Source organism: Geotrypetes seraphini, chromosome 4 (assembly GCF_902459505.1).
Source record: "Geotrypetes seraphini chromosome 4, aGeoSer1.1, whole genome shotgun sequence".
Classification (NCBI taxonomy): Eukaryota; Metazoa; Chordata; class Amphibia; order Gymnophiona; family Dermophiidae; genus Geotrypetes; species Geotrypetes seraphini.
In genome coordinates this window covers 318,791,971-318,818,412 of record NC_047087.1, presented here as the reverse complement: position 1 = coordinate 318,818,412, position 26,442 = coordinate 318,791,971, and the positions used below count along the sequence as shown (strand labels likewise).

Sequence of the window (26,442 nt, the reverse complement as noted above, 5' to 3'; positions counted from 1 at the left end):
GTTCTTGTAGTTTTCGAACGTTTGAAGAATCTGTCTCTCTCCACTTTCTCCATGCCCTTCAAGATCTTGTAAGTCTCTATCATGTCCCCTCTAAGTCTCCACTTCTCCAGGGAAAAGAGCCCCAGTTTCTCCAATCTTTCAGCGTATGAAAGGTTTTCCATCCCTTTTATCAAAAGTGTCGCTCTCTTCTGAACCCTCTCGAGATCGCCATATCCTTCTTTAGGTACGGCAACCAATATTGGACGCAGTACTCCAGATGTGGGTGCACCATTGCCCGATACAACGGCAGGATAACTTCTTTCGTTCTGGTTGTAATACCTTTCTTGATTATACCTAGCATTCTATTTGCTTTCTTAGTGGCACTGCGCCAACGGCTTCATTGTCTTGTCGACTATTACCCCCAAGTCCCTTTCTTGGGTACTCTCACTCAGTAACAGCCCTTGCATCGTGTAGCTGTATCTCGGGTTTCTGTTTCCTACGTGCAAGACTTTACATTTCTCTACATAGAACTTCATCTGCCATCTCATCGCCCACTCCCCTAGTTTGTTCAGGTCCCTTTGTAAACCTTCGCAGTCCTCTATAGTCCTAGCCCCACTAAATAGTTTGGTGTTTTCTGCAAATTTTATTACTTCGCACATCGTCCTTGTTTCTAGATCATTTATGAATACATTGAATAGCAGCGGTCCGAGCACCGATCCCTGCGGAACACCACTCGTGAACCTCCTCCAGTCCGAGTAGTGGCCCTTTACTCCTACCCTCTGTTTCCTACCTGCCAACCAATTCCTGATCCATCTGTGTACATCTCCTTCCACCCCATGGTTCTTCAGATTCTGAAGTAGGCCTTCATGAGGTGCCTTGTCAAAGACTTTTTGGAAGTCTTAGTATACGATGTCAATGGGGTCCCCTTTGTCCATCCGTTTGTTAATTCCTTCGAAGAAAGAAGCTGAGGTGGACAAATCGATTGAATACTGTCTGCTGAATGTCGCACCTCTGGCATTACTGCCCTGCCAGCGCAAATGGGTCACACAAGTAGTAACAGCTGGTTGCCTTTTAGTAGCAATAGTCTGGAACAGCAGGAACTCCCCCCCCCCCCCCCTTTTGGATGGTGTCCTTGAGAAAGTAAACCATATATCTTTGATGTCAAAATTAACAGCTCTTTGTAGAAATAGGCTCTCTTATTTCCAGAAAGTTTGGGCTCCCTTTCTTGCACGGAGTGAGAAATTTCAACTTGTACTGCTTAGAGATTTTCATCTGTTGCTGGCACTCACACTACACACCCTCACTATTTAGAGCTTGTTCTATCATATTGGGGGAGGGGGGATCTGGGTAGTGGAAGAGGGATATATTCAGTACTGATTTGTTAGGTTCATAGACTCTCTTTAGGAGACATTGTCTAGCCATGTACTGAAGAGCTACAGTAATCGTAAGTGGAACCTATGGTGTTGTATTGATGGTAACTTTTATGTTCTTTTGCTATTGTCTGGTGCAATAAGCCTGTTTTTTATCCTCCTAGAAAACAGTAAAGCCACAACTTGACTAACCTAGTAATAAACTCTATCTCATACCCCATTCAACCCACACTAAAACTCCTCGGAGTGCTGATAGACAGAGGCTGTACCATGCAACCACAAATCAACAACATAATAAAAACATCATCCGCAACTATGAGAAACCTAAGACAAGTCCAAAAATTCTTAGACAGAAAACAATTCCAACTCGTGGTTCAATCACTGATCCTTGGCCTAATAGACTACTGCAACATAGTATATCTCCCCTGCAACAGCAACCGCAATAAAACAACTTCAAACAATACAAAACACAGCCCTACGACTTATCTATTCACTGAAAAAATACGACCACATCACAGAGGCATACCACGACTCACATTGGCTCCCAATACAAGCCAGAGTGCACTTCAAATTCCTCTGCCTACTATTCAAAGCTATAAACTGAGATAGCCCTACCTACTGGAACAATAGACTAACTCAATCCACCTCAACCAGACACAGGAAATCCCACGCAATATTCACACACTCACCAACTAAAAATGTCAAATGAAGAAAAATGTATGACAACCTACTGGCCACCAGAGCAATGAACCTAGACTGACAACTCACCAATTTGCTGATTTCGACCACAGACTATAAAACCTTCAAAAAAGAAACAAAAACCCTACTCTTCAAAAAATACATAAAACCAATATAACACAACCAAACATACTCTGAACTCCTCCTGCAATACCAACTACTCCTTAGCAAACCAGAAAATGTTCAAACTATTCCCTAAGTACTTCTTAATATCTTAACAATATGTACTTCTTAATATCTTAACAATTCTTATATAATCTGCCTTGAACCGCAAGGTAAAGGCGGAATAGAAATCACTAATGTAATGTAATATGGTTCAATAAAGTTTTTATAAATTAAAAAAAGAAAAGGAAAAGAACCTGAGGTCTAACTATGAATGGGATGTGCGGTATCTCAAATTTTAAATAAATTTAAAATAAGAAGTGGCTACTTTAAACTCATAGGCCTCCTGTTTTCACCCCTTGATTGCCCCATGCCTTAGGAGTTGAGGAAAGAAAATAGTGTTTTGGTTTGAATGGTCTCTTAAAATCAGTCCTACACCTCCTAAATAAAAATTCAGTATATCCATTCAAAAACTTTCTCTGGCTTCAGAAAGGGAAGTGCCGTCATTGGAGCAAATGGCAGCTTGAGCCAGGAGCTCCGTCCCTAGCTGGTTCAGGAGGCTGCAACGTTAGAATTTCCTATCTTATAGTGGGATCTACCGATGGCTACAAAGAATTGTGCAGATGGTGAGTGGAGAGATCAGCGCACCGTCTATAAAGGCTTGAGTCGAGTGCTGTGTGCTGTGGGTCTGGGAGCTGAAAATATTGGATGACAACTTCTAGGCATAGCAGAGCTCGAACAGCGAGCAGGCCCTAGCAATGCTGGGTGCTTAGGCCACCTTTATCAAAGCAAATAGGAGGGGCTGGCTTGACGAGGTGAAAGTGGAGATTGTGACAGAGGTCCCATCCTAGATTTCTGGGACTGCTTTTATACGTCCCATCTGTCTGGAATGATGGTCTAGAAAAAGAGATTATGTTGTTACCTTGCTAATATCTTTTCTAGTAGATAGGTGTGTCACTCTGGAACCCTGCCCTGTCAGTTATCTCCTGTGCTTGCCTATGTCTCGATCAGAAAGTTCATTTTCCACTGACAGTATATTTATACATAGGGGGAGGGTATAAAGTTCTATTTAAGGGTTAATCAATAGATAAGAATACAATATTTATATGATATTTTTGATTGAAATATTTGAGGGAAAGATGGGTAGGGAGGGAATAAATTTATGTATTTACGATGACAATAGAAAGAAATTCAAGTGATGTGTAAAAGTTTTAAATGATGTAATATTGTGTACTTGTAAGGTGAAAAAATGAATAAAGAATATGAAAAAAAAAAAAGAAAGTTCAAATAAAAAACTGAAATTTTGGATGTCAGTCAGACCTTAGTGGTAATATTTGAGCTCTATAAAGGTTTCTGTTTGGCATATTTTTCGCTGTTTTTATTGTTCAATGGTAATTTTTTTTTTTACAGTACAAAAACCCCCACAGTAAATTTACTGGTTCTTAAAAGGTACAGTGTAAAGAGTTGGGGAAACACAGGACGTGGCTTAGACCTGGAGCCCAATCACTCTGTATTTTGTTTTTTAAACATTATTAGATAATTGCAGAATACAGAGAGGAAATGCAACAAATATTCAAAAACACATCCTACAATAAAATACAGAACACAATCAAAACTTTCAACCCACCCCTTAGATGATCCCTCCCCCACCCAGAATAGTACAATGAACAGTGCCCTGAAATACAAAAGGGTCATTCCATGTCAAGTGGACCAATACTGTAAACCGCCCACACCCGACCCCCTTGAAATCCAATCAAATTTTACAGGGGTGTTGTCTAGGGTCTTAAATGAAACTGCAAAATTTTCTATCTCAATTTGGCCAGAAGCTATGGGTGGTTGAACAAAAGTCATCAATCCACTCCCATGCCTCCTGTGACCTAAAATGCCAACTTTGCTTAAGCACTGCGGCAAAAGGAAACTACCTAGGAGTCTGAAATTTTGCAGTTTGGTACAACACCTTGGGGCAAGTTCCTGTGCCAAATTTGAAATCTTTTGCGAATGTGCTTCCATTTCTACAGGTCAGCAAAGTAGTAAAAAAAAAATTCACGAATGAAAATTTTTGGCTCCATACTGCTGCTGGTAGATAAGTCAGCTGAGGGTACAACTTTGCCATCAGACATGTACCATGAGGTACTTCCAAGATTTGCAATATGAGCTTTTACAGTCAAGTGAAGCTGAAGATATGACCGTCCAAAAAATATGGCTTTATGCATTTATGCAAATTTTCACTGTTTTTCAGATTCATATGGTGTTATAAGGTCATGATGAACCTTAAAGCCACTGTGATAGCTGCAAGTCAGAACATGTTCAGAAAAGCTGCATGTATCAGACATACTACTACAGCTATGTGTACATTCTTGTGAATCACGTGATTATGCATTTGGGGTTGCACGAGTAAGTAGTTTGTGCAAGCCAATGCATGTTTTGACTGTCATCTTGCAAAAGTGCACAGTAAGTTTGTCAAACGCTGAGCATAGTACAAGACTAGTACTTGTGGCTGGCAAAGCTTGGTTATGAGTTTTCAGATCAATATAGTTCATTCACAATGAAGTGCCAATGACCCTTCAACATAACATGTTTACGCAAGCAAGTAATGCTTATCTTTAAACCATCAATTCTCACCAAAGAAAGGTCGGGTCCAAGATGAAACAGGATAGCTTCTGTAGCAAAAAACATGCTCTTTCAAATGATATTAAAAAAAACCCTACACATTAGAGATATTTGAATCTGAAAAACTGAAAATTTGCATAAATGCATAAAGCCATATTTTTTGGATGGTCATATCTTCAGCTTCACTTGACTGTAAAGGCTCGTATTGCAAATCTTGGAAGTACCTCATGGTTCATGTCTGCTTTCAAACTGAAGGGGGCAGCAGAGCCCTCTAGTGAAGGAGGAGGGATTTGGAAACTAATGGATTCCTTTTGAACGGCTTGTGAGTTTTATGATACATGTCCATCTAGAAGGAAGGTGGTAAGGGCTTTTCAGACGTGCTGCTACCACAGCACTTATGGGCAGAAACCCGTATCTTGACAGACATGCCTATGAGCCACACTTTTTTGACCCATGGTAATTTCTGAATTACCACAGGCTAAAATCAACGGTAGGTGCCTGCCACCCTAATTTGTCCATTGTCCTTAGAAAAAGAGTCCCTTAGATTTTCAAGAACTTTCTAGAACTTTCCATCAATATAAATAGTATGGCATAACTGTAGAGATCTTAAGTCTTCCAGCTCAGTTCAGTTCCCACTGTTTAAATGGTAACGTATTTGCATTGTTTTAGATGGTATCCAGAGGCTTCTGCTATGTATGCGGCCAATTTATTAAGACAAGTGGGGAAAAAGTACTCCATAGAAGCCTCTGCTAAGATGTGCAATACATATAAGGCATATTTCGGCATGCCTGATGGGGATCAAGACCAACCTTGGGCACCTCACTCTACATGCAAGCACTGCGAAAAAACTTGGGAAGGTAAGACAATGTTATTTCTCACTTGGATGGTGGAATATTCTGCTATAAAATTTCTTAGAATGTTTAATTTTTAAAAATATTTAAATGCTAAAATTTTCAATGTTATTTGAAAATATATCATATATATGAAATATGTTGCGAGAATCTCACACACATTAGTCATAGGTGAAATAAATTTGTTTTCATTACCATGATTTTATTTTATTCTACAGGATGGTGCAGAGGGAAAAAGAGCCATGAAGTTTGCTATCCCAAGAATTTGGCGGGAACCCATGACCACTCAAGCAACTGCTACTTCTTCACAGTGGACCATTCCAAATGTTGAACTGGCAAGCATATATCTGCAGTCACATATTCGGACATTCCTTCATCCATCGCTCCCGGTACCACCTTGCCCTGAGCACCCACTCCTCTCCACTCCACCAGAGAAAGAACAGATGTCTTCAGAAGAGAGCAGCAAGTCAGAGAATGAGGGAGACATTGTAGATCCAGTTTGCAAGATCAGTGGTACAAAAGGACCTCTAATTGATCAGAGATCTTGGTCTCACCAAGTCCATTGCCAAGCTTTTGATGTCTAGGCTGAAGCAGTGGAACTTGTTGGATGAAAGTGTGCAAGTCACAGATCAGAGGAAGCATCACCAAGCTTTTTCTACCTTCACCTATCAAGATGGGCTCTACTTCTGCCACAATGTGACCAGTCTGAGGCAATTGGAATCGCTAGTAACCTGAGAGAGTGGCATCTCTTCATGGACAGCTCATCCAGGAGCATCAAAGCTGTGCTGACTCACTCAGTACACCTGGAAAAGGATTCTAACAGCATCAGGACCTTACTAGGTGCCTTAAAGTATGATGAGTATGACTGGGAGGTCATTGGAGACTTCAAAATGGTGGCATTCCTAATGGGTCTCTAAGATGGTTTTACCAAGTGTCCCTGTTATCTGCCTTTGAGACAGCAGGGACACAAAGGCGTATTACCAAAGGCGGGACTGGCCAAAGCGAACCAAGTTCTCTGTGGGGAGAAGGAACATCATATGGGAACCACTGGTGGACCCCTGGAAGGTGCTGATGCCACCACTGCACATCAGTGCAGTGACCGCCAATGAAACAATTTGTCAGAGCTCTAGATAAGGAGTCAGTAGTCTTCAAGTACCTTCAAGACATCTTTCCTAATCTGAGGCAAAGGTCAAAGCTGGTATCTTCGTCAGACCACAGATAATCCTGGAGTGCAAGGAATTTCCCAAGAAGCTAACAAGGAAGGAGAAAGTGGCTTTGTCACAGTGGTTTGGGACATCTGGGCAATCACCAGGCCGAAAACTATGTGGAGTTGGTTGAGAATCTGGTGAAGAATTACAGTAAAATGGGGCTGTAGGATGTCTCTCAAAGTCCATTTCCTTGATGCTCATCTTGAGACATTCAAGGAGAACGTGGAAGCATACTCAGAGGAGCAAGGTGAGCGCTTCTACCAAGATACACTGGACTTTTAATTTAACGCCACTACCAAGGACAGTATAATGAGAACATGATGGGAGACAACATCTGGGCTGATATGTGAAAGTGGCAATCGCAGATCTTGAAAAATACTTCTAAATCTTCTGTGCTCATCTTTGTATAACTTTAATATAAATACATATTAATTGTGATTCATATTTTGTTTTTTGTGACTTTATAAGAATGAAAAGATAAAAATTCAGGTTTTTATTTTTTTAAATAGGAAAATTGCAAAATTTGACTATCCTGGTCACAAAAGAAAAATTTTATGGAAATCGGACATTTTCTATACTTTTTAGGAAATTACACATACTGCCCAGAAACAAAAAATTTTATTGCATAGTGATTAGATTCAGAGAGGGGTATCATTATTTTGTTCCGTGGCCTTTTTTTTTTGTAGAACTCTCAAAACAGTTAAAGGAATAGCTTATTAGATACTTTCCCATTTTATCCCGTTCCTCATTGTTAAGATAAGAATTGCCATACTGGGACAGACCGAAGGTCCATCAAGCCCAGTATCTTGTTTCCAACACTGGCCAACCCAGGCCCCAAGTACCTAGCAAGATCCCAAATAGCAAAACAGATTCTATCCTGCTTATTAGAGAATGACACTGTGGTAGTTACCCACGTGTAGCTGCGGTAGGGGGAGAAGTGTTCACTGCGGACACGGGGACAAGGCCATCCACCGCCCCGTGGAGCAGTGAATGGCCTTGCCCCCCAGTTAAGGGAGGGAAGGCGCGCGGTCACTGATCGCGCGTGGCCTCCTCCCTACCTCCGGCCAAATCTATCTCCCTCCCCCTTACCTTCGCGGCACTTTAGAAAATAAACTGACGCCGGTGAAGCCTGCCTGTGCTGCCCTGCAGTCACGTGTGTGTGGGCGGAAGCTTCTCCTCTGACGCAACTTCCGGTTGCATCAGAGGAGAAGCTTCTGCCCACACACACGCGACTGCAGGGCGCCACAGGCAGGCTTTGCCGGCATCCGTTTCTTTTCTAAAGCGCCGCGAAGGTAAGGGGGAGGGAGGGAGATTCTTGGGCCTCTGAAGGGCGGTGAGGTGGCAAGAGGGAAGAGTGGATGCAACAGGGACGGTGTTCCAGTGACGGGAACAGATTTCTTCCCTGTGTCATTCTCTACTGCTTATCCTAGGAATAAGTGGTGGATTTCTCCAAGCCATGTCAATAATGACCTATGGACTTTTCTTTTAGGAAATTATCCAAACCTTTAAAAACCCCGCTAAGCTAACTTATTTTGCCATATTCTCCGACATCGAATTCCAGAGTTTAATTACACATTGTGTGAAGAAATATTTTCTCTGGTTTGCTTTAAATCTACTTAGTAGCTTCATCGCATTACCCCTAGTCCTAGTATTTTTGGAAAGAGCGAACAAGCCTTTCACATCTACCCTTTCCACTCCACTCATTATTTTATAGACCTATATCATATCACTCCTGAGCCGTCTCTTGCTGCTTTAGCCTCTCTTCATAGGGAAGTCGACTCATCTGTTTTGTCACCCTTCTTTGTACTTTTTCTAATTCTGCTATATCTTTTTATGAGATGTGACCAAAACTGCACACAGTGTTCGAGGTGTGACTATACCATAGAACGATACAAGGGCATTATAACATTTACATTTTTTTTTCCATTCCTTTCCTGGTAATTCCTAACATTCTATTTGCTTTCTTAGTCACCGCCGCACATTGAGTTGAGGGTTTCGGTATATCCTCAATAATGACACCTACATTTATTTATTAAAAAATTTAAATAACCCACATATCCACTGATTCTATGCGGGTAACAATATAACATACATAATAAAATAAAAAGAAATAATATATAAAATATCAAAAAGCAAATTACTTGCTATATCAACAATATATAAAAGAATTACTGATACTATACCCACATACCTTTCTACAATTAAAGATACACAAAACAATAACAACAAAAACAACCTCTTTAAAACTGCTCTATAAAATAAAAAAAATGGCTGTCACATCTACAAATCAAGAATTAAACTCATCTCCACTGTCTCCTCTCAGCTGATGTGCATTTTTCCTGGGCAGTGACTCCTAACTCAGAACCCAGCATCACATAGCTATTGTTCAGGTTCCTCTTTTCCACATGCATTACTTTGCACTTGCTCACATTATACTTTATCTGCCATTTTGACACCCAGTCTTCCAATCTCACAAGGTCCTCTTGCAATTTTTCACAATCCTTTTGCGATTTAACAACTTTGTGTCATCAGCAAATTTAATGATCTCAGTAGTTATTCCCATCTCTAGATCATTGATAAATATGTTAAGTAGTGGTCCCAGCACAGACCCCTGGGGAACTGTACTATTTGTCCATCCAATACACCCCTCAGAAACATTCAAACTTCTTTTTTTGCTTTTATCTTCAGTTTACCATGAACAAACACTCAACAGTATTTCAATATGGTGCTCATGTCAGTCACCAAAGGAGGAAAAAAGCCTTAGCCAGAACTAGTCTTGCATGCCGACTGGAAAGGATATTAACCTCATTTGCTTCAAAAAAACCACCTTGTACCCCCACCTTAGCAATTTTAAGTCACATTCAAGTCTCTGTTGTAATAAAGTTGACCAGAAAACTTATAATAACAGTTATAAATTCAAATTTAAAACAGTTCAAGTTTGTGTAGACACACTTGCAAATGCATTCAAAACTTATCTTGCTGGTGTCATTCTGCTTGATATCGATCATTGCGATGTGTTCTCTTAGAACTGTGTATTCTACTGCGTTTTCCTGTATCCTCCGACGATGGCCTGCAAGCGTTTTGTGGATAGCTGCATCAGGGAAATGGACCCGGTTATCTGTATCAAGACATAGTTTTACTGGTACAGGCAAAACTTTACTCATAATCTTCATCTCCGTGGTATGCTCATACTCATGCTCAATGATGCGGCAAATATGGCCGTGCTGCTCAGCAACCTCACTTTGAACCTACGGGTGACATAAAAAAGTGATGTCATCTGGTTTAAATCTCTAACTTCATCTGTAAATAAGCTTTAACCAAATGTCAGTATGAATGACTGCACTCTGCATTACTGAATTGTTCTTGTTATACATAAGTTACATGCTGCAACACATCCACTCCACTCACACCTCTCATTGTGAAAACTCTTTTCAGATTGTACTCCTTACACATCATACTCCTGAAGCACGAAGGAGATAAAAACAAAAAAGGTTTGAATATTATTGAGGGGTGTATTGGATGGAGAAATAAGAAGTACCTCTCTATCTGCTTGTATTGTGAGCTTGAACTCCACTATTTACCATTTAAACTCACTCCCTGTTTTCTGTCTTTCAACTGGTTCTTAATCCATAAAAGGACGTTGCCTCCTATCCCATGACTTTCCAATTTCCTCAGAAGTCTTTCATGAGGTACTTTCTCAAATGCCTACCGGAACACTTGCCTAACTTGGGACAACTTTTCCAGACCAAGGAAAACTCTGCAACCATTTCCATTGATCACTTTTGTCAGTTAATTATTGTCCATCCTTAGCATATGGTTCCAATCGCAAAATGGCTGCTGAAACTACCTGTGGCAGTCTCAGCAACCATTTCCATTGAAGCGTTCCACCCTTGAAAAGACCACTAGACCACCAGGACTTCCTAAGATGGGTCCGAGTAGGACCCACTGGGAGAGGCAGGTCACTTTTGTTTATAGTTTTATTTTCTTTGGAAACTGGTCGATTTTGGTCACAAGTCTTGGTTTCAGCAGAAACCATATGAATTCAGTCAGGCTTTACTGAGGGTTCAAATTTCTTAAGTACACATGTTTTACAGTGCTACATTTAACTACTGTATTTTTTGTTCCATAAGATGCACTTTATACCTTTATATAAAAAAAGGTGGGTGAAAATCTCTGTGTGTCTTATGGAGCGAATGTAAGCACCCCCCCTCTGTACTTTCCAAACTATGTGGAGAGAACACTGATGTTTTTGGAGGGGCGTGTGCACAGTAGCAGCATGCTGGCCTCCCTCGTGGCCGTTGTGGTATTAAAGAGCACGCGAATACAGATGGGAGAAGCACACGACTGGGGAGTGATGTCAGTGCGCTATGAGCCTGGGTCCTGTTGTGGCCTGAGAACGCTGGCTGCCGCCTTCCTACAGCGACCAGCCTCGTTCTTCTCTGTCAGGCCCTGCATCTTCGCTGGGCGGGTCCTCTTAAGGGGGATGGCGCTTCCAAGGCTACCATTGCACACTGGATCAAGGAAATTATAGCTTCCACATACCTTCTTCGGAAGAAGTGGATTTTCTCAAGGCTTATTCCACTCGGGGTCAGGCTGAGTCTTCTCTGGTGCCTCCATTGGATATCTGTAAGGCCGCGGTTTGGTCTTCTCTGCATTCCTTTGTGCAGCATTACCATGTGGATGTCTAGGCGTGTCGGGATGTGGTGTTCAGTGAGCATGTTCTGGTAGTGTCCCTACCCCATGATGAGTACTGCTTGGTACGTCCCAGTGAACTGTACCGCTCTGGAGAGGCACTAAAGTAGGAGAAATTAGGTTCTTACCTGCTAATTTTCTTTCTTTTAGACTTTCCAGAACAGTACAGTCCCCACCCTGTCTGTTGTTCTTGTGGGAAGAGTGTGAATTTTTCAGCAGGTTCTAGTATTTTTGTAGAGTCTATGTATGGCCGTTTGGAGGAGGATGGGCAGGGGAGGGCTTCAATGGCTGGGAGGGTGTAGAGGGGCTGGAGTAAGTCTTAACAGAGAATTCGGCAGTTGGAACCCAAGCACAGTACCGGGTAAAGCTTTGGATTCTCGCCCAGAAATAGCTAAGAAGAAAAAAAAAAAAATTTTAAATTGAATCAGGTTGGGCAGACTGGATGGACCATTCGGGTCTTTATCTGCCGTCATCTACTATGTTACTAAGTAGAGTCAGGGAGTTTAAAGAACAGCGGCTATGGCTCAGCTGGCGAGCTGTGGGGACATTTGATGAAGGGGTTTTTTATATACAATTTTCAACAGTGTTACTCTATGCTAATTGTTACTCCTGTTTGGAGTGCTTTTACTGTTCTACTTAGCACTTCTTAATTAAGCTTGGCTATTCGGCAGACTGGTTAGATTAGAGGGAAGCGCAGCTACTTGTATTACAGCCAAAAGGTTTTGTCTCATGGTGAGCTATTAGCTATCAGTGAACTGTATTGGTCTGGAGAGTCTAAAAGAAAGGAAATTAGCAGGTAAGAACCTAATTTCTCCATTAATGGTAGAGGATTAGAGAAAAGGGAGAAAAAAAAAGATAAAACTTATAGGTTGCTTAGGTCTGAAACAGCCTCCAGAAGCAGATTGTATCACCTTACCACTGATCGGAATACAAAATTTCTGATTAACATACTGGTGGTCTGTGCAAGTTCCATATCCAGGATGAGATACAGCCCTAAGAGGATCAATATCTGCTGATTTGGAGATTTAAGATATTTTTTGTGAATACATATTATTTATATGGGATTCCACCACCCTAACTGCCAAAGACCAGGTATGCAGCCTAGGAGTGGTCCTCAACTGAAATCTGTCACTCTGACCATATCTCTCAAGTGGTATCCACCTCATTCTGCTACTTCCGGCAACTCTGAAAAATCAGAAGATATTTTCCTGAGCCAGATTTTTAGCAGCTGCTCTATGCCTTTATCCTCTCTTGCATGGACTACTGCAACACACTACTAAATGGCCCCCTGTTTGGAGAGTGTGATCTTTCGTAGATGAGCAGAGAGAGTTTTCCTGTTTTAACATCTTAATCAGATGATTGATGATATTGGAAATACACTATCTTTTAAGGCTCTAGCTTTTAAACATTGGGTCCAGAGAAGAGCGATTAAAATGGTTAAGGGGCTGGAAGAGTTGCGTTACAGCGAGAGATTAGAGAAACTGGGCCTCTTCTTCCTTGAAAAGAGGGGACATGATCGAAACATTCAGGATACTGAAGGGAATAGACTTAGTAGATAAAGACAGGTTGGTCACCCTCTCCAAGGTAGAGAGAACGAGAGGGCACTCTCTAAAGTTAAAAGGGGATAGATTCCGAACAAACGTAAGGAAGTTCTTCTTCACCCAGAGAGTGGTGGAAAATTGGAACGCTTTTCCGGAGGCTGTTATAGGGGGAAAACACCCTCCAGGGATTCAAGACCAAGTTAGACAAGTTCCTGCTGAACTGGAACATTTGCAGGTATGGCTGGTCTCAGGGCACTGGTCTTTGACCTAGGGGCCACCACGGGTACGGACTGCTGAGCACGATGGAACATTGATCTGACCCAGCAGCGGCAATTCTTATGTTCATACTGGGTCAGAACAATGGTCCTTCTAGCCCAGTATCCTTTATTCACGGTGGCCAATCCAGGTCACAAATACCTGGCAAAAACCCAAATAGCAATAGGGTGGTTTTTCTCAAGTATATAGAAACATAGAAGATGACGGCAGAAAAGGGCTATAGCCCATCAAGTCTGCCCACCCTACTGACCCATCCTCTTAAGTCTATACCTAGCGACCGATATTCCAGTTCGACCCTCGTAGGGATCCCACATAGGTATCCCATTTATTCTTAAAGTCCAGCACGCTGCTGGCCTCGATCACCTGCGCTGGAAGCTCATTCCAACGGTCAACCACTCTTTCTGTGAAGAAATACTTCCTGATGTCGCTATGAAATTTCCCACCTCTGAGTTTGAGCGGATGCCCTCTAGTGGCAGAGGGTCCCCTGAGAAAGAAGATATCATCTTCCACCTCGATACGTCCCGTGATGTATTTAAATGTCTCAATCATGTCTCCCCTCTCCCTACGTTCTTCTAGAGTGTAGAGCTGTAGTTTGTTTAGTCTCTCCTCGTACGAGAGACCCTTTAGCCCCGAGATCCTCCTGGTGGCCATCCGTTGAACCGATTCGATTCTAAGCACATCTTTACGGTAATGTAGTCTCCAGAATTGTACACAGTATTCCAGATGAGGTCTCATTTTAGTTTGATACATTGTAAACCGCTTAGGCCAGTAAAATGCAGGAGCAGTATATCAAATCTTAAATAAACATCTTAAATAAACAATATTCCATGCTACCAATCCAGAGCAAGCAGCGCCTTCCCCCATGTCTGTCTCAATAGCAGACTATGGACTTTTCTATCCAAATCTATCAGCTCCATCATTATACGCAGACATTAAAATGCACAAGCTTCTTTATTTATTTTGGGGGGGGAACAAGATTTATGAATGTTTTCCTATAGAATCATTGGATACTATATCAGTGACATATATACACAGGGCTTCGAATAAACTCAGCATCAAAATTTTGAGACCTTGGCTGTGTTGTGGTCAGAAGAGCTTGGCATAAAGGTCAAAATTTCCTTATCACATTAACAAGCAGTTATAGAATGCCATTATAGAACAGTTCAGAGGGCTTATTTTCCCTCACTACTTTGTCTTAAATATGGCATTTTGGAGAGTTCTCTCTCATGCTTTATAGACATGTCAAAGGGTGCAAAATCTTTGAAGAGGCATACGCAAGTATTTTGAAGATATTTTGTAGAGACCAGTCTCCTATTTTACTTGTTTGGGAAGGGAAAGCTTCTGAGCCATTGGGCAAAGGGGAGTTCTTATTGCTAAAGAAAGTCGGGATTAAAATGTCTCCTACAACATTTGGACACAAAATGTGAACCCCTTTATTTGACATTGGAGGAATGCACTACATACACTGATGATATTGGAAGCCAGGGATGCACGATTGAGTCCTTGTAGAAAAAAAGTACTTTTGGTTAATTTAGAGTTTATCTTCTAGGGCACGATGTATGGTTCTTAACAATCTAGACCAGGGGTGTCCACACTTTTTTGGCTTGTGAGCTACTTTTAAAATGACCAAGTCAATAAAATTAAAAAAAACACAAAGCACATGGTACGCAGAGAAAATCTTAACTATCATTTATATTCGTTGGGGGGGGGGTCCAAGAGGTTAAGGCAGTTGACTTTAAAATATGCAATATCACCTCAGTAACAACTATAAAATAGACAAATATACCCCCTCTCTTTTTATTAAACTGCGATTGCGTTTTTTTAGCTCAGAGAGCTGTGCTGAATGCCCCGCGCTGCTCTCGGCGTTCATAGGCTCCCCTGCACTAAAAAACGCTATTGCAGTTTAGTAAAAGGGGACCATAGTGCAAAATATAGACAGCAGATATAAATTCTCAAAATGAACACATTTTGATCACTAAATTGAAAATAAAATCATTTTTCCTACCTTTGTTGTCTGGTGATTTCTTCTTCTGACTGTGCATCCAATATTTCTTCCCTTTTTTTCTGCCTCCTGCATGCTTCCTCTCTTCCAGACCTCATTCCATTCCCCAACCAACATCTCTCTCTCTGTCACTCCATGAATCCAACTTTTTCTTCCTTTCTCCCTGCCCCCTCCCCTTTCTTTCTTTCTGACTTTCTCTCCCCTTCTTTCTTTCTTTGTCTTTCTTTCTCTTTCCCTGCCCCTTTCTTTGTCTTTCTTTCTCTCTCCCTGCCCCTTCTTTCTTTCTGTCTTTCTCTCTCCCTGCCCCTTCTTCCTTTCTGTCTTTTTCCCTTCCCCTTCTTTCTCTTTCTCTCCCTGCCCCCCTTCTTTCTTTCTGTTTCTCTCCCTGCTCCCCTTCTTTCTGTCTGTCTTCCTGCCCCCCTTCTTTCTTTGTCTGTCTGTCTCTCTCCCTGATCCCCCCTTCTTTCTGTCTGTCTGTGTCTCTCTTCCTGCTCCCTCTTCATTCTGTCTGTCCTTTCTTTCTCCCTGCACCCCCAAGCCACCACCGTCGCTGCCCAGTTCTCCCTGTTCCCTTATGCCGCAGCAACTGCAGAAGCACCGGGCCCACCAGCTTTCCACCGACATCAATTCTGACCTTTTGGGCACCTCTGATCTAGACCTTCCTTAGTGAAGTCCAACCTGGATCTCTTCTTAAGCCAGTTCTGTGGGAGGGAAGATACAGCTTGGTGTGGGGGTAGGGGTAGGTCTTGGGTTACAAGTAGGGTATTGGATTATATCTTTATTTCTATTTGGGGAGGCAGGGATAAGGAAAGGTCATTGTATGACAATCTGTTTTAAACCTGTACATTCTAGTTGTCTGTTTCTTGACTTGTTCAATATATATATAGTTTATGATGGGGGGATGGGAAGATAGAAAAGATATTGTAAAAATTGAACAACTAGTATATGTGAAAGTTTAAATATCTTTAATATGTTCAACAAAATTGTTCAAACATAACCAGATTCAAGGGTGCCACTACAGTCTAGCATTTCCCGAGAGCACTACATTTGTCATGAATAGTTCTTAGTATGAAGCAAGCATACCCCCTAAAACTGATTCATCGTCTTGTTCTTTTTGAAGGTTTTGGACTGGGTGAAAGAGCAAGCAGAGAAAGAATCTGAGCTTCAGCAGTATGTTTTACAGCTACAAAACAATACCATCCTTCGGCTTCTGCAGCAGGTATGCTCATACAAGAAGCAAGTAGATTAGGACCTGCAGCTGAGATGCAACATAGAGAAAAGGACTGCCAATCTGATTTTTGAGGGAAAACATGGCTCTGCAGTATTTGAAGAGCGGAACATGGAAAAGATGTGGCTTGGCTGCATTGGTGGAGGAAAGCATAGCTTTTAAAGAATGTAATGTTGTAAATGCACCTTTTATACATCATTGAGCACTTGGAAGCATTTGCGTTGCCATGGGCAGATCTGCTTCTACCAAGTCTTCTGGCCTTTCCAGGAAGTTGCACAGTTGTAATAAATTTGTCTTTTTGAAGGTAGCCCAGATCTATCAGAGCATTGAGTTCTCCCGCTTGACTTCACTGATTCCATTTGTGGATGCTTTCCAACTGGAGCGTTCCATTGTGGATGCTGCCCGGCACTGTGACCTGCAGGTAATGAGCTCTGCGAGGAAGGGGGGGGGGGTCTGTACTGAGAAATATCTCATTTCTTGTTTAATCTGAATACGACAGGGTCTCCATGCCTAAAATATTTAATAGTATTTTTGGTTTGAATTTAAGCTTGAATTTGATATTTGTTGTGAAGTGTTGCCTTCAAGCTGACTATAATTAAGCCAGTTTCTGCTTGTGATTGGCTCACTGTTCTGGCTTAGTGACTTGAATCTCTTTAACTTGGTTCTTAGTTGTTTGTAATAGCCACGTTGTAGATCCAAAGTATTTTGTAGTTTATCTTATCCTCAGACAAGCAGGCAGCATAGTCTCACATGTGGGTGATGTCATCCACGGAACCCGCAGTATGGACAGTAAATAGTGCACCAGCACTTTAAGTTTCAAGTTTTTATTAAAATTTGATAAATCACCTATCCAATTTCTAAGCGATGTACAAAGCATAAATCCAAAGCTTTCAAACTGCTCGCTACCGCGCATGTGCAAGTGCCTTCCCTTCCAATGTGAGAGCTTGCGGTATCTCAGTTCTTCGTTTTCGCCAAAGCGAAGGTTATTTTTTGGCGCTATGTTGCCTTCCCTTTGTTTGAATCAGTTTTTACTTTATTTTTATTTCATTTAGTTTTACCGTTAGTCTATATTTTTTCTTTAAGTTTAAAAGAAAACAAAGAGGAAGGAAAGAAGATTTTACTGCTTTTTTTTCCCTTTCCTTTTTGAGGACGTACATCAACCGTTGCTTGGACAGTTAACGTTTTTCTTTAAAAATTGAGTTTGTTCTAGCACAATAAGTGTTCCTATCTATGTCGAAACTGTCAACGTGTTTTAAAAAGTGCTGTCTGCGTCAGAGAGATATTTCCATCACTGACCCTCATAGCTTGTGCATCCAGTGTTTGGGACCTAAGCGCCAAGTGGATTCCTGCATTCGTTGTTCTACTCTCCAGAAGCACTCCCTGAAAGCGCAGAAGATCCAACAGGAAAAATTGTTCGTAGAAGTAAATCGGGTAATGCAACGATCATGGGGGACTTCAACTTTCCAGGGATCGACTGGAAACGTCAAACTGCAGTAAAGAGTTAAAATTCCTTGAAAGGTTAGGTGATTGCTTCCTTGAACAAATGGTAGGAGAACCGACAAGAGGAAAGGCAATTCTAGATTTGGTCATAAATGGCATTGCTGGAAGGGCAGCAGACGTAAAAGTTACGGCCCCGCTAGGGACAAGTGATCACAATATGATCAATTTTACCATTGGCATCGGAAAGCGGAAACCAATCAAGACTGAAACCACGACCTTTAACTTCAAAAAGGGAAATTACGAGAGCATGAGAACTATGGTAAGAAGACGGCTCAGGAAGGGCAGAGCAGACCCCCAAACAGTTGAACAAGCATGGTCTCTACTGAAAAACACCATCACAGAAGCACAGAATCTTCACATTCCGAAGATATGCAAAGGAAGGAGAAAAAAGAACAAAAGAGAACCAGCTTGGTTATCCAAAGAGGTAAAAGATGCAGTGAAGGAGAAGAGGAACTCGTTCAAAAAATGGAAACGAGAAAAAACGACGGAAGCCTGGAATTGTCACAAAATCTACCAAAAAAGGTGCCATAAAGTGGTAAGAGCCGCCAAAAAAGCCTACAAGGAGAAGATAGTGCAGGAAGCCAGAAACTTCAAGCCCTTTTTCAGATATATAAAAGGAAAGGAACCAGCAAGAGAGGCAGTGGGACCTCTCGACGATCTAGGAAGGAAAGGGTCAATTAAAGAGGACAAACAGGTTGCCGCTAGGTTAAATTCTTTCTTTGCCTCAGTCTTCACAAAGGAGGACATTTCAACAATGCCAGCCACAGGGAGGATATTCACCGGGGGCATAGAGGAAAGACTCACAACAGTAAATGTGACTTTGGACATGATATACGTGCAGATTGACAAACTAGAAAGTGACAAATCCCCTAGACCGGATGGAATTCACCCGAGAGTATTAAAAGAACTTAAGGAGGAAATTAGTGAACTATTGCAATACGTAGCTAATATGTCGATTAGAAGTGGGCAAATACCAGATGACTGGAGGATAGCAAATGTCATCCCAATTTTCAAAAAAGGATCAAGAGGGGATCCAGGAAACTACCAACCAGTGAGCCTCACATCGGTTCCAGGGAAGATAATTGAAACACTAATTAAAGAAAACATTGTACAACACTTGGAGGATCACAATCTATTAAGGGCAAATCAGCATGGCTTCAGAAAAGGGAAGTCGTGTTTGACAAATTTACTGCAATTCTTTGACAAAGTGAACAAACAAATGGATAGTGGAAACCCAGTGGATATAATTTACTTGGACTTTCAGAAAGCGTTTGACAAGGTCCCACATGCGAGGCTTATGAATAAACTACTAAGCCATGGAATAGGAGGAGAAGTGCACAGATGGATCGGCAAATGGCTAGAAAACAGAAGGCAGAGAGTTAGCATAAATGGGAAACTCTCGGACTGGGAGAAAGTGACCAGCGGAGTGCCCCAGGGTTCGGTTCTTGGACCTATCTTGTTCAATATTTTTATAAACGACCTGGAGGAGGAAACAACATGCAATATAATAAAGTTTGCTGATGATACAAAACTATGTTGGGCGGTTGGCACTCAACGGGACTGCGAGGGCCTCCAGAAAGATCTGAACCAGCTGGCAAAGTGGGCAACAAAGTGGCAGATGAACTTTAACATAAACAAATGCAAGGTGATGCATCTTGGGAAGAAAAACAAAGAATATGAGTATAAGATGTTGGGGGGTGAAGCTAACAAAATGCCAACAAGAAAGGGATTTGGGGGTACTGATTGACAGTACCTTAAAGCCTTCGGTACAATGTGCAGCGGCGGCGAAGAAAGCAAACAGGTTGTTGGGCATAATTAAGAAGGGGATTATGAGTAGATCGCGGGAGGTCATAATGCCACTATACAAAACAATGGTCAGACCGCACTTAGAATACTGTGTCCAACACTCGTCTCCATACCTTAAGAAGGATATAACTCTGCTGGAGAGAGTTCAGAGGCGAGCCACGAAACTTGTCAAAGGGACGGAACATTTGAGCTACAAAGATCGACTCAAGAAACTAGGACTGTTTTCCCTCGAGAAGAGAAGACTGAGAGGGGATTTGATAGAGACTTTTAAAATAATAAAAGGATTTGATAAAATAGACCAAGAAGCAACATTACTAACATTCTCGAATGTGACACGGACTAGAGGTCATAGACTGAAACTGAGTGGCAGCAGGTTCAGGACAAATGTCGGGAAGTTCTGTTTCGCACAGCGCGTGGTGGGTGCTTGGAATGCGCTCCCGGAGGAGGTTGTGGAGGAGACTACTATGCTGGGATTCAAGCGCAAGTTGGATGCACACCTTCTAGCATATCATATTGAGGGATACGGTAAATCCGGGACTCCAAAAAGGAGTACTAAATTGGGCCGCCGCGTGTGCGGATCGCCGGACTAGATGGACCTCGGTCTGATCCGGTGAAGGCGTTTCTTATGTTCTTATGTTCAGCTATGCTGGATAAATCTTTGACATCAGCATCAACTTCGGACCTTGCATCCACAAAACCTACTAAGAAGCCCTCTATCTCCAAACCAGAGTCGTAGGCCTCTTCAGCATCGAGTCTCTCAATGCAGGCCAAACTCCAACATCGATGCTGGAATTGCCTCCTATGGGGCGTGCATCCTCTTCGAGGTCTCCCACTCCCAAACGACCAGCAGTATCATTGATACCCGCTCAGCCTTAGGTATCGTTACAAGATTTGAAATCCCAGGTCGATGATTTTTTTGCAAAAAGAGTTTAGCATTATGTTCAAGCTATTCTCTGTGCCAGTTTCAGCACAGACCTCATTGGTACCAGCTCAGCCTAAGTGTAGTTGTCAACAAACCCCAATGGTACTCCGCAGAAATCTCGCACCTCGTCAAGGAGAAGAAAAAAGCATTTATTTCCTACAAACGAACGGAGACTAGGGAAGCTAAACTAGAACATAGGTCAAGGTCTGCAGCGGTCAAAACGGCAGTCAGGGCGGCCAAACTTCGAGTGGAAGAGACTCTGGCAAAGAACATGAAGAAAGGGGACAAATCCTTCTTCAGGTATATTAGTGATAGGAAAAAGAACACAGACGGGATAGTACGCCTTAGAAAACCAGATGGGAACTGCGCAGAATCAGATTCCGATAAAGCAGAACTGCTGAATGAATACTTCTGCTCGGTCTTCACCTGCGAGGCACCGGGGCACGGTCCGCAGTTGCAGGCAAGGCCCAGTGTGGAAGACCCGTTTCAGAATTTCGAGTTCACACCTGGCGACGTCTACTACGAACTGGCAAGACTCAAGGTGAACAAAGTCATGGGACCGGACAATCTACACCCCAGGGTGCTCAGTGAGCTGCGTGATGTCCTGGCAGAACCGCTATCAGGACTCTTCAATCTCTCCCTAAGTTCGGGGAGAGTCCCCATAGACTGGAAAACAGCTAACGTCGTTCCACTGCACAAAAAGGGTTGCAGGGCAGAGTCTGCAAACTACAGACCGGTGAGTCTCACATCAATAGTATGCAAACTCATGGAAACACTAATCAAACATAAATTAGACGCAATCTTGGATGAGGAGAATCTACGAGATCCCAGTCAACACGGATTCACCAAGGGTAGGTCCTGCCAATCCAATCTCATCAGCTTCTTTGACTGGGTAACAAAACAGTTAGACTTGGGAGAATCCGTGCACGTCGTATACCTAGACTTCAGCAAAGCTTTCGATAGTGTCCCGCATCGCAGGCTGTTGAGCAAGATGAAATCAATGGGGCTGGGAGAAACACTAACTACATGGGTCAATGACTGGCTGAGTGACAGACTTCAGAGGGTGGTAGTTAACGGTACCCTCTCTAAAACATCGGAGGTACCGCAGGGCTCAGTCTTGGGCCCGCTCCTTTTCAACATATTCATAGGTGACCTAACTCAGGGGCTTCAAGGTAAGGTAACGTTATTTGCTGACGACGCCAAACTATGCAATATAGTGAGAGATGGCAATTCACCCGATAGTATGACACAGGACCTACATTTGTTGGAGCTTTGGTCCTCGACCTGGCAGCTGAGCTTCAACGCTAAGAAATGCAAGATCAAGGCACCTCAGCAGCAGAAATCCGTGCAGAACTTACACTTTGAATGGTGAGACCTTAGCTAGAACTTCAACAGAACGAGACTTGGGAGTGATCATCAGCGCAGACGTGAAAACTGCTGATCATGTGGAGAAGGCTTCATCTAAGGCAGGGGTGTCCAATGTCGGTCCTCGAGGGCCGCAATCCAGTCGGGTTTTCAGGATTTCCCCAATGAATATGCATGAGATCTATTTGCATGCACTGCTTTCAATGCATATTCATTGGGGAAATCCTGAAAACCCGACTGGATTGCGGCCCTCGAGGACCGACATTGGACACCCCTGATCTAAGGCAAGACAGTTGTTAGGTTGCATCTGCAGGAGTTTCGTCAGCCGGAAGCCTGAAGTCATAATGCCATTATACAGAACTATGGTGAGGCCTCATTTGAAATACTGTGTGCAATTCTGGAGGCCACACTACCGAAAAGATATGCTGAGAGTAGAGTCGGTGCAACGGATGGCCACCAGGATGGTCTCGGGGATCAAGGATCTATCGTAAGAGGAAAGGCTGAAAAATTTGCGGCTGTACTCACTCGAGGAACGTAGGGAGAGAGGAGACATGATTGAGATGTTTAAGTATATTACCGGCCGTATTGAGATGGAAGAAGAGATTCTCTTTCTCAAAGGACCCTCAGCCACAAGAGGGCATCCGCTCAAACTCAGGGGCGGGAAATTTCATGGCGATACCAGGAAATATTTCTTCACCGAGAGAGTGGTTAATCCTTGGAACGAGCTCCCGGTGCAGGTGATCGAGGCAAACAGCGTGCAAGAATTTAAGAGCAAATGGGATGACCATGTGGGATCCCTTAGAGGGTTAAGCCAAGGGAACCTGTCACCAGGAGTGGGATCCCTAGGATAGTAGACTTGGGGGTGGGTCAGTAGAGTGGGCAGACCTGATGGGCTATGGCCCTTATCTGCCGTCATCTTCTATGTTTCTATACGGCACAAGGTACTATTTCAGAGCCAGCTTCCAAATGTCGCTCTGTTTCTCCTTTAAGCCACCGTCTGTTTGTCTTCAAAACGTAGATCAACTTTCAGCATTCTTGTTCAAAACATCGACTATCTTCAAGTTCTTCAGAGCATTGAGCATCATCAAATTGTCTAGATTCTATATCGAAACATCAACATGCATAGAGTCATCGATGCCGAGCTCTACGATTGTGACCCTACAGACCCGATCCTACCAAGAGTGTGAACTTTCCCCCATGCAATCCGCTAAGAAGATCGACTGTCGGCTCCGGGCGGCTTTCCCGCAGAGGAGAGAATCCTGCATTCACCGTGGGCCTCATCTGGGGCAGCCTCCTTGGAGCGGCTGGGGCACGGGCAGTGTGTCTGGGAGGGAATGCATGGATGGGAGAACATCGCAGGGGAGGAGACATAGGCATCCTGGGACTGTCTGCCAAGTCTCTTCCCTGAAGAAGTCCTTTCTGAAACGCCAATCGCTCCTCCTAAACTTACTTGCTCCACTTCATCACTGACGCTGAAACCGTGGATTGAAGACAAAGTTTTATTTTATTTTTCTTTCCAGCTTATGATTTATCTTTAATCTTATCTATTGTTTTGCCTTTTGTCTTTGTTTTGTTCTATTTCTATCATTTATATTTCTCCAGAATTCTACTGTTCAACGACTCCCCCTTCTGCTTCTATTCCTTTCTCTCCTCTCTTCTACCTTCCAAAGTATTTAGATCAATGCTGTCTTGTTAAAATGTTTATTTTATTTTTATTTTTCTTCTAACTCTACTTTTCACTTCTCTATTACCCTCCAGGTACTTTAGTTAGATTGTGAGCCTTCGGGACAGTAAGGGAATTTTTCAAGTACCTTTCTTATTTCTAATCTTAATGTATATTTTCTGTAAACCGCTTAGAACCTAACGGATGTAGCGGTATATAAGAAATAAATTACATTACATTACAAATTACATTACATTATATAAACCTAAGGTTTAGTTTAGTTTAGTTTAGAGACACAGAGGTTCTACATTGATGCATCGACGATCGAGACACAGAGGTTTTACATCGATGCATCGTCGATCGAGACAGAGGTTCTATATCGATGCATCGAGGTTCCCTCATATAAATGTCGACGCTCTGGCTCCTCAATATCTTCAGACCAACACTGTCGTCATAAAGATATCATGGATCTGGATCAAGACTCAGATTTAATGTCAGACCAATCTGGATCAGAGTGGGGGAGAGTTATCAGCTCCTGAATCATATGGTATACCTTCTGAACCCTCACCACCACTAGAGAATGACACGGTGACTGTTACCTGTGGCTAGCTGTGGGTAACCCGCAGGAACGGAGCAAAAAAAGATTGGTATCTGCAGGTAAGGGACAAGGCCATTTACTGCCCCGTGGAGTGGCGAATGGCCTTGTCTCTGCAGTTAAGTATTTGCCATACGTTGCCTCTCTTCCTACCCCTTCCAGTCAACGGCGTTCGTCACGATTGCGCGGTCCAGCAGCCCTCTCCCTTTTGATCGCCACGGTCCAGGTATCTTCCCTTCGTCAGGCCAGCTCCCTCCCTTCCCCTCACCTTCGCTTTTCAGAATGTTCTCTCTCTTAGTGGCCTGGATGATATAGCCTTCTCACAGGTCATGTGCAACTGCCCTGAAACTTCTTTGACATGAGCTGCCCAGGCGGAAACAGGAGGTTGCGTCGGGGGAGAGGTTTCGGGGCAGTTGCATGTGACCTTTGAGAAGGCCCAACGAGGGGAAGAGGTCGAATGGTACCGGAGGGGGGAGAGGAGGGAGCAGACGCCTTATGGAAGTGGGGAGGGGAGAAGATGCTGAAGAGGAGGGGGAGAGGAACAGATGCAGAAGGGAAATGGGGAGAAGAGGGGGAGCAGATATTGCCTGGAAGTAAGGAGGGAGAGGGGAGCAGATGCTGCATGGAAGTGGGTCGAGAAGAGCATTCACTGGAAGGAAGTGGGGAGGAGAGAGGGGTGCAGATACTGAAGGGAAGTGGAGCAAAAGGGAGGAGCAGACAATTTAAGCGAGGAGGGGAGAGAAGGGAACAGACACTGAAGAAAAGTGGAGGGGGGAGGTGAGAGGAGCAGACACCAAAGGGAAATGGGAAGGAGTGAGGGGGAGCAGATGCATGGAAGTGGGGAGGGAGAGGGGAGCAGATGCATGGAAGTTAGGGAGCATAGGGGGAACACATACTGGATGGAAGGAGGGGATAAATAAAAAAGGGCACATGCTGGATTGGGGGAAGAGGATGGAGTTAGTGAGATACTAGATAGGGGGAGGGAAAGAGGTGGCAAGCTGTAGGTAGATACAACAAAAGGGAAATTGAGGACTGGAAAGTAAGAAAGTAGACAAGAGGTAGAAAATAAATTGAGAAGGAAAAAAAGGAAGGGAAGTGGAGAGGAGAGAGATACCAGAGCCATTGGGGGAGGGGGAGGAGACAGATACCAGATCTGAAGGGAGGAAAAGAGGAGAGAGATGCTAAAAAGCACCTGGGGGAGGGAGTGAGAGATGGAAAGGAAGAAGACAAAAGATGCCAGGTTCTGGAGGGAAGAAGATGGGTTCCAGACCAATGGGGAGGGAGGGGGAGAGAGATGGAATGGAGAAGCATAGTTTCTGGTAGAGGCATAGAAATAGAGCAGATGCCATATGGAAGAGGCAGAGATAATGCAGACAGTGGATAGAAAGAAGAGGATGATGAGAAGCTAAGGAAATCAGAAACCAGGCAACAAAGGTAGGAAATTTTTTTTTTTTTTTTTTTTTTGGGGGGGGGGGGGGGATAAATGTAGTTTTGTAGCTGTGTTGATAAATGTTTATAAACAAAGCCCTGCCGGCTTGAAGATCTCTTCTTCTAATTTGGTAGCCAGAACTCTGATTTATAAAATGACAATTGTACAGAACATTGTTTCTTTTTATATTTTAATAAAATAAGTTCATTATAAAACTATTAAGAGTCTTTTGCGGATGGGAACAGATGGTTTGCGGGGATGGGGACCGAGCTTGTGGAGACTGGAACAAATTTTTTCCCCGTGTCATTCTCTAACCACCACCATTTAGGAGAAGATCTCCTCCAGAAAGTCTGTCTTACATAAGAGTTGGGGAAAGAATTTCCTGTAAAATTAGAAGCGGACTTGGAACCAAGAGCTGAGCTTTTAGAAGCTTTAGATTTTATTGAGCCACCTCAAGAACTTTTGAAATTGTCTCCATCTATTATTAAAATAATCCCTGTTAAAAAATTGGCAGACTCCAATGACAGTAATCATCACTCTTAGAAAGTTGGATTCGTAGTATAGA

At 42.9% G+C, this 26,442-nt stretch overlaps 1 protein-coding gene across 3 annotated transcripts in view; it reads left to right on the top strand.

Moving 5' to 3' along the window:
• The window catches only part of EIF3A (eukaryotic translation initiation factor 3 subunit A), a 330,727-nt gene that overhangs the window by 85,947 nt on the left and 218,338 nt on the right, over window positions 1-26,442 (top strand). For all 3 annotated transcript variants that reach the window (XM_033943256.1, XM_033943255.1, XM_033943254.1), the window contains exons 9-10: window positions 16,490-16,588; window positions 16,902-17,018. In XM_033943256.1, the coding sequence (XP_033799147.1) occupies window positions 16,490-16,588; window positions 16,902-17,018 (216 nt within the window). The remainder of the gene's footprint in view (window positions 1-16,489; window positions 16,589-16,901; window positions 17,019-26,442) is intronic.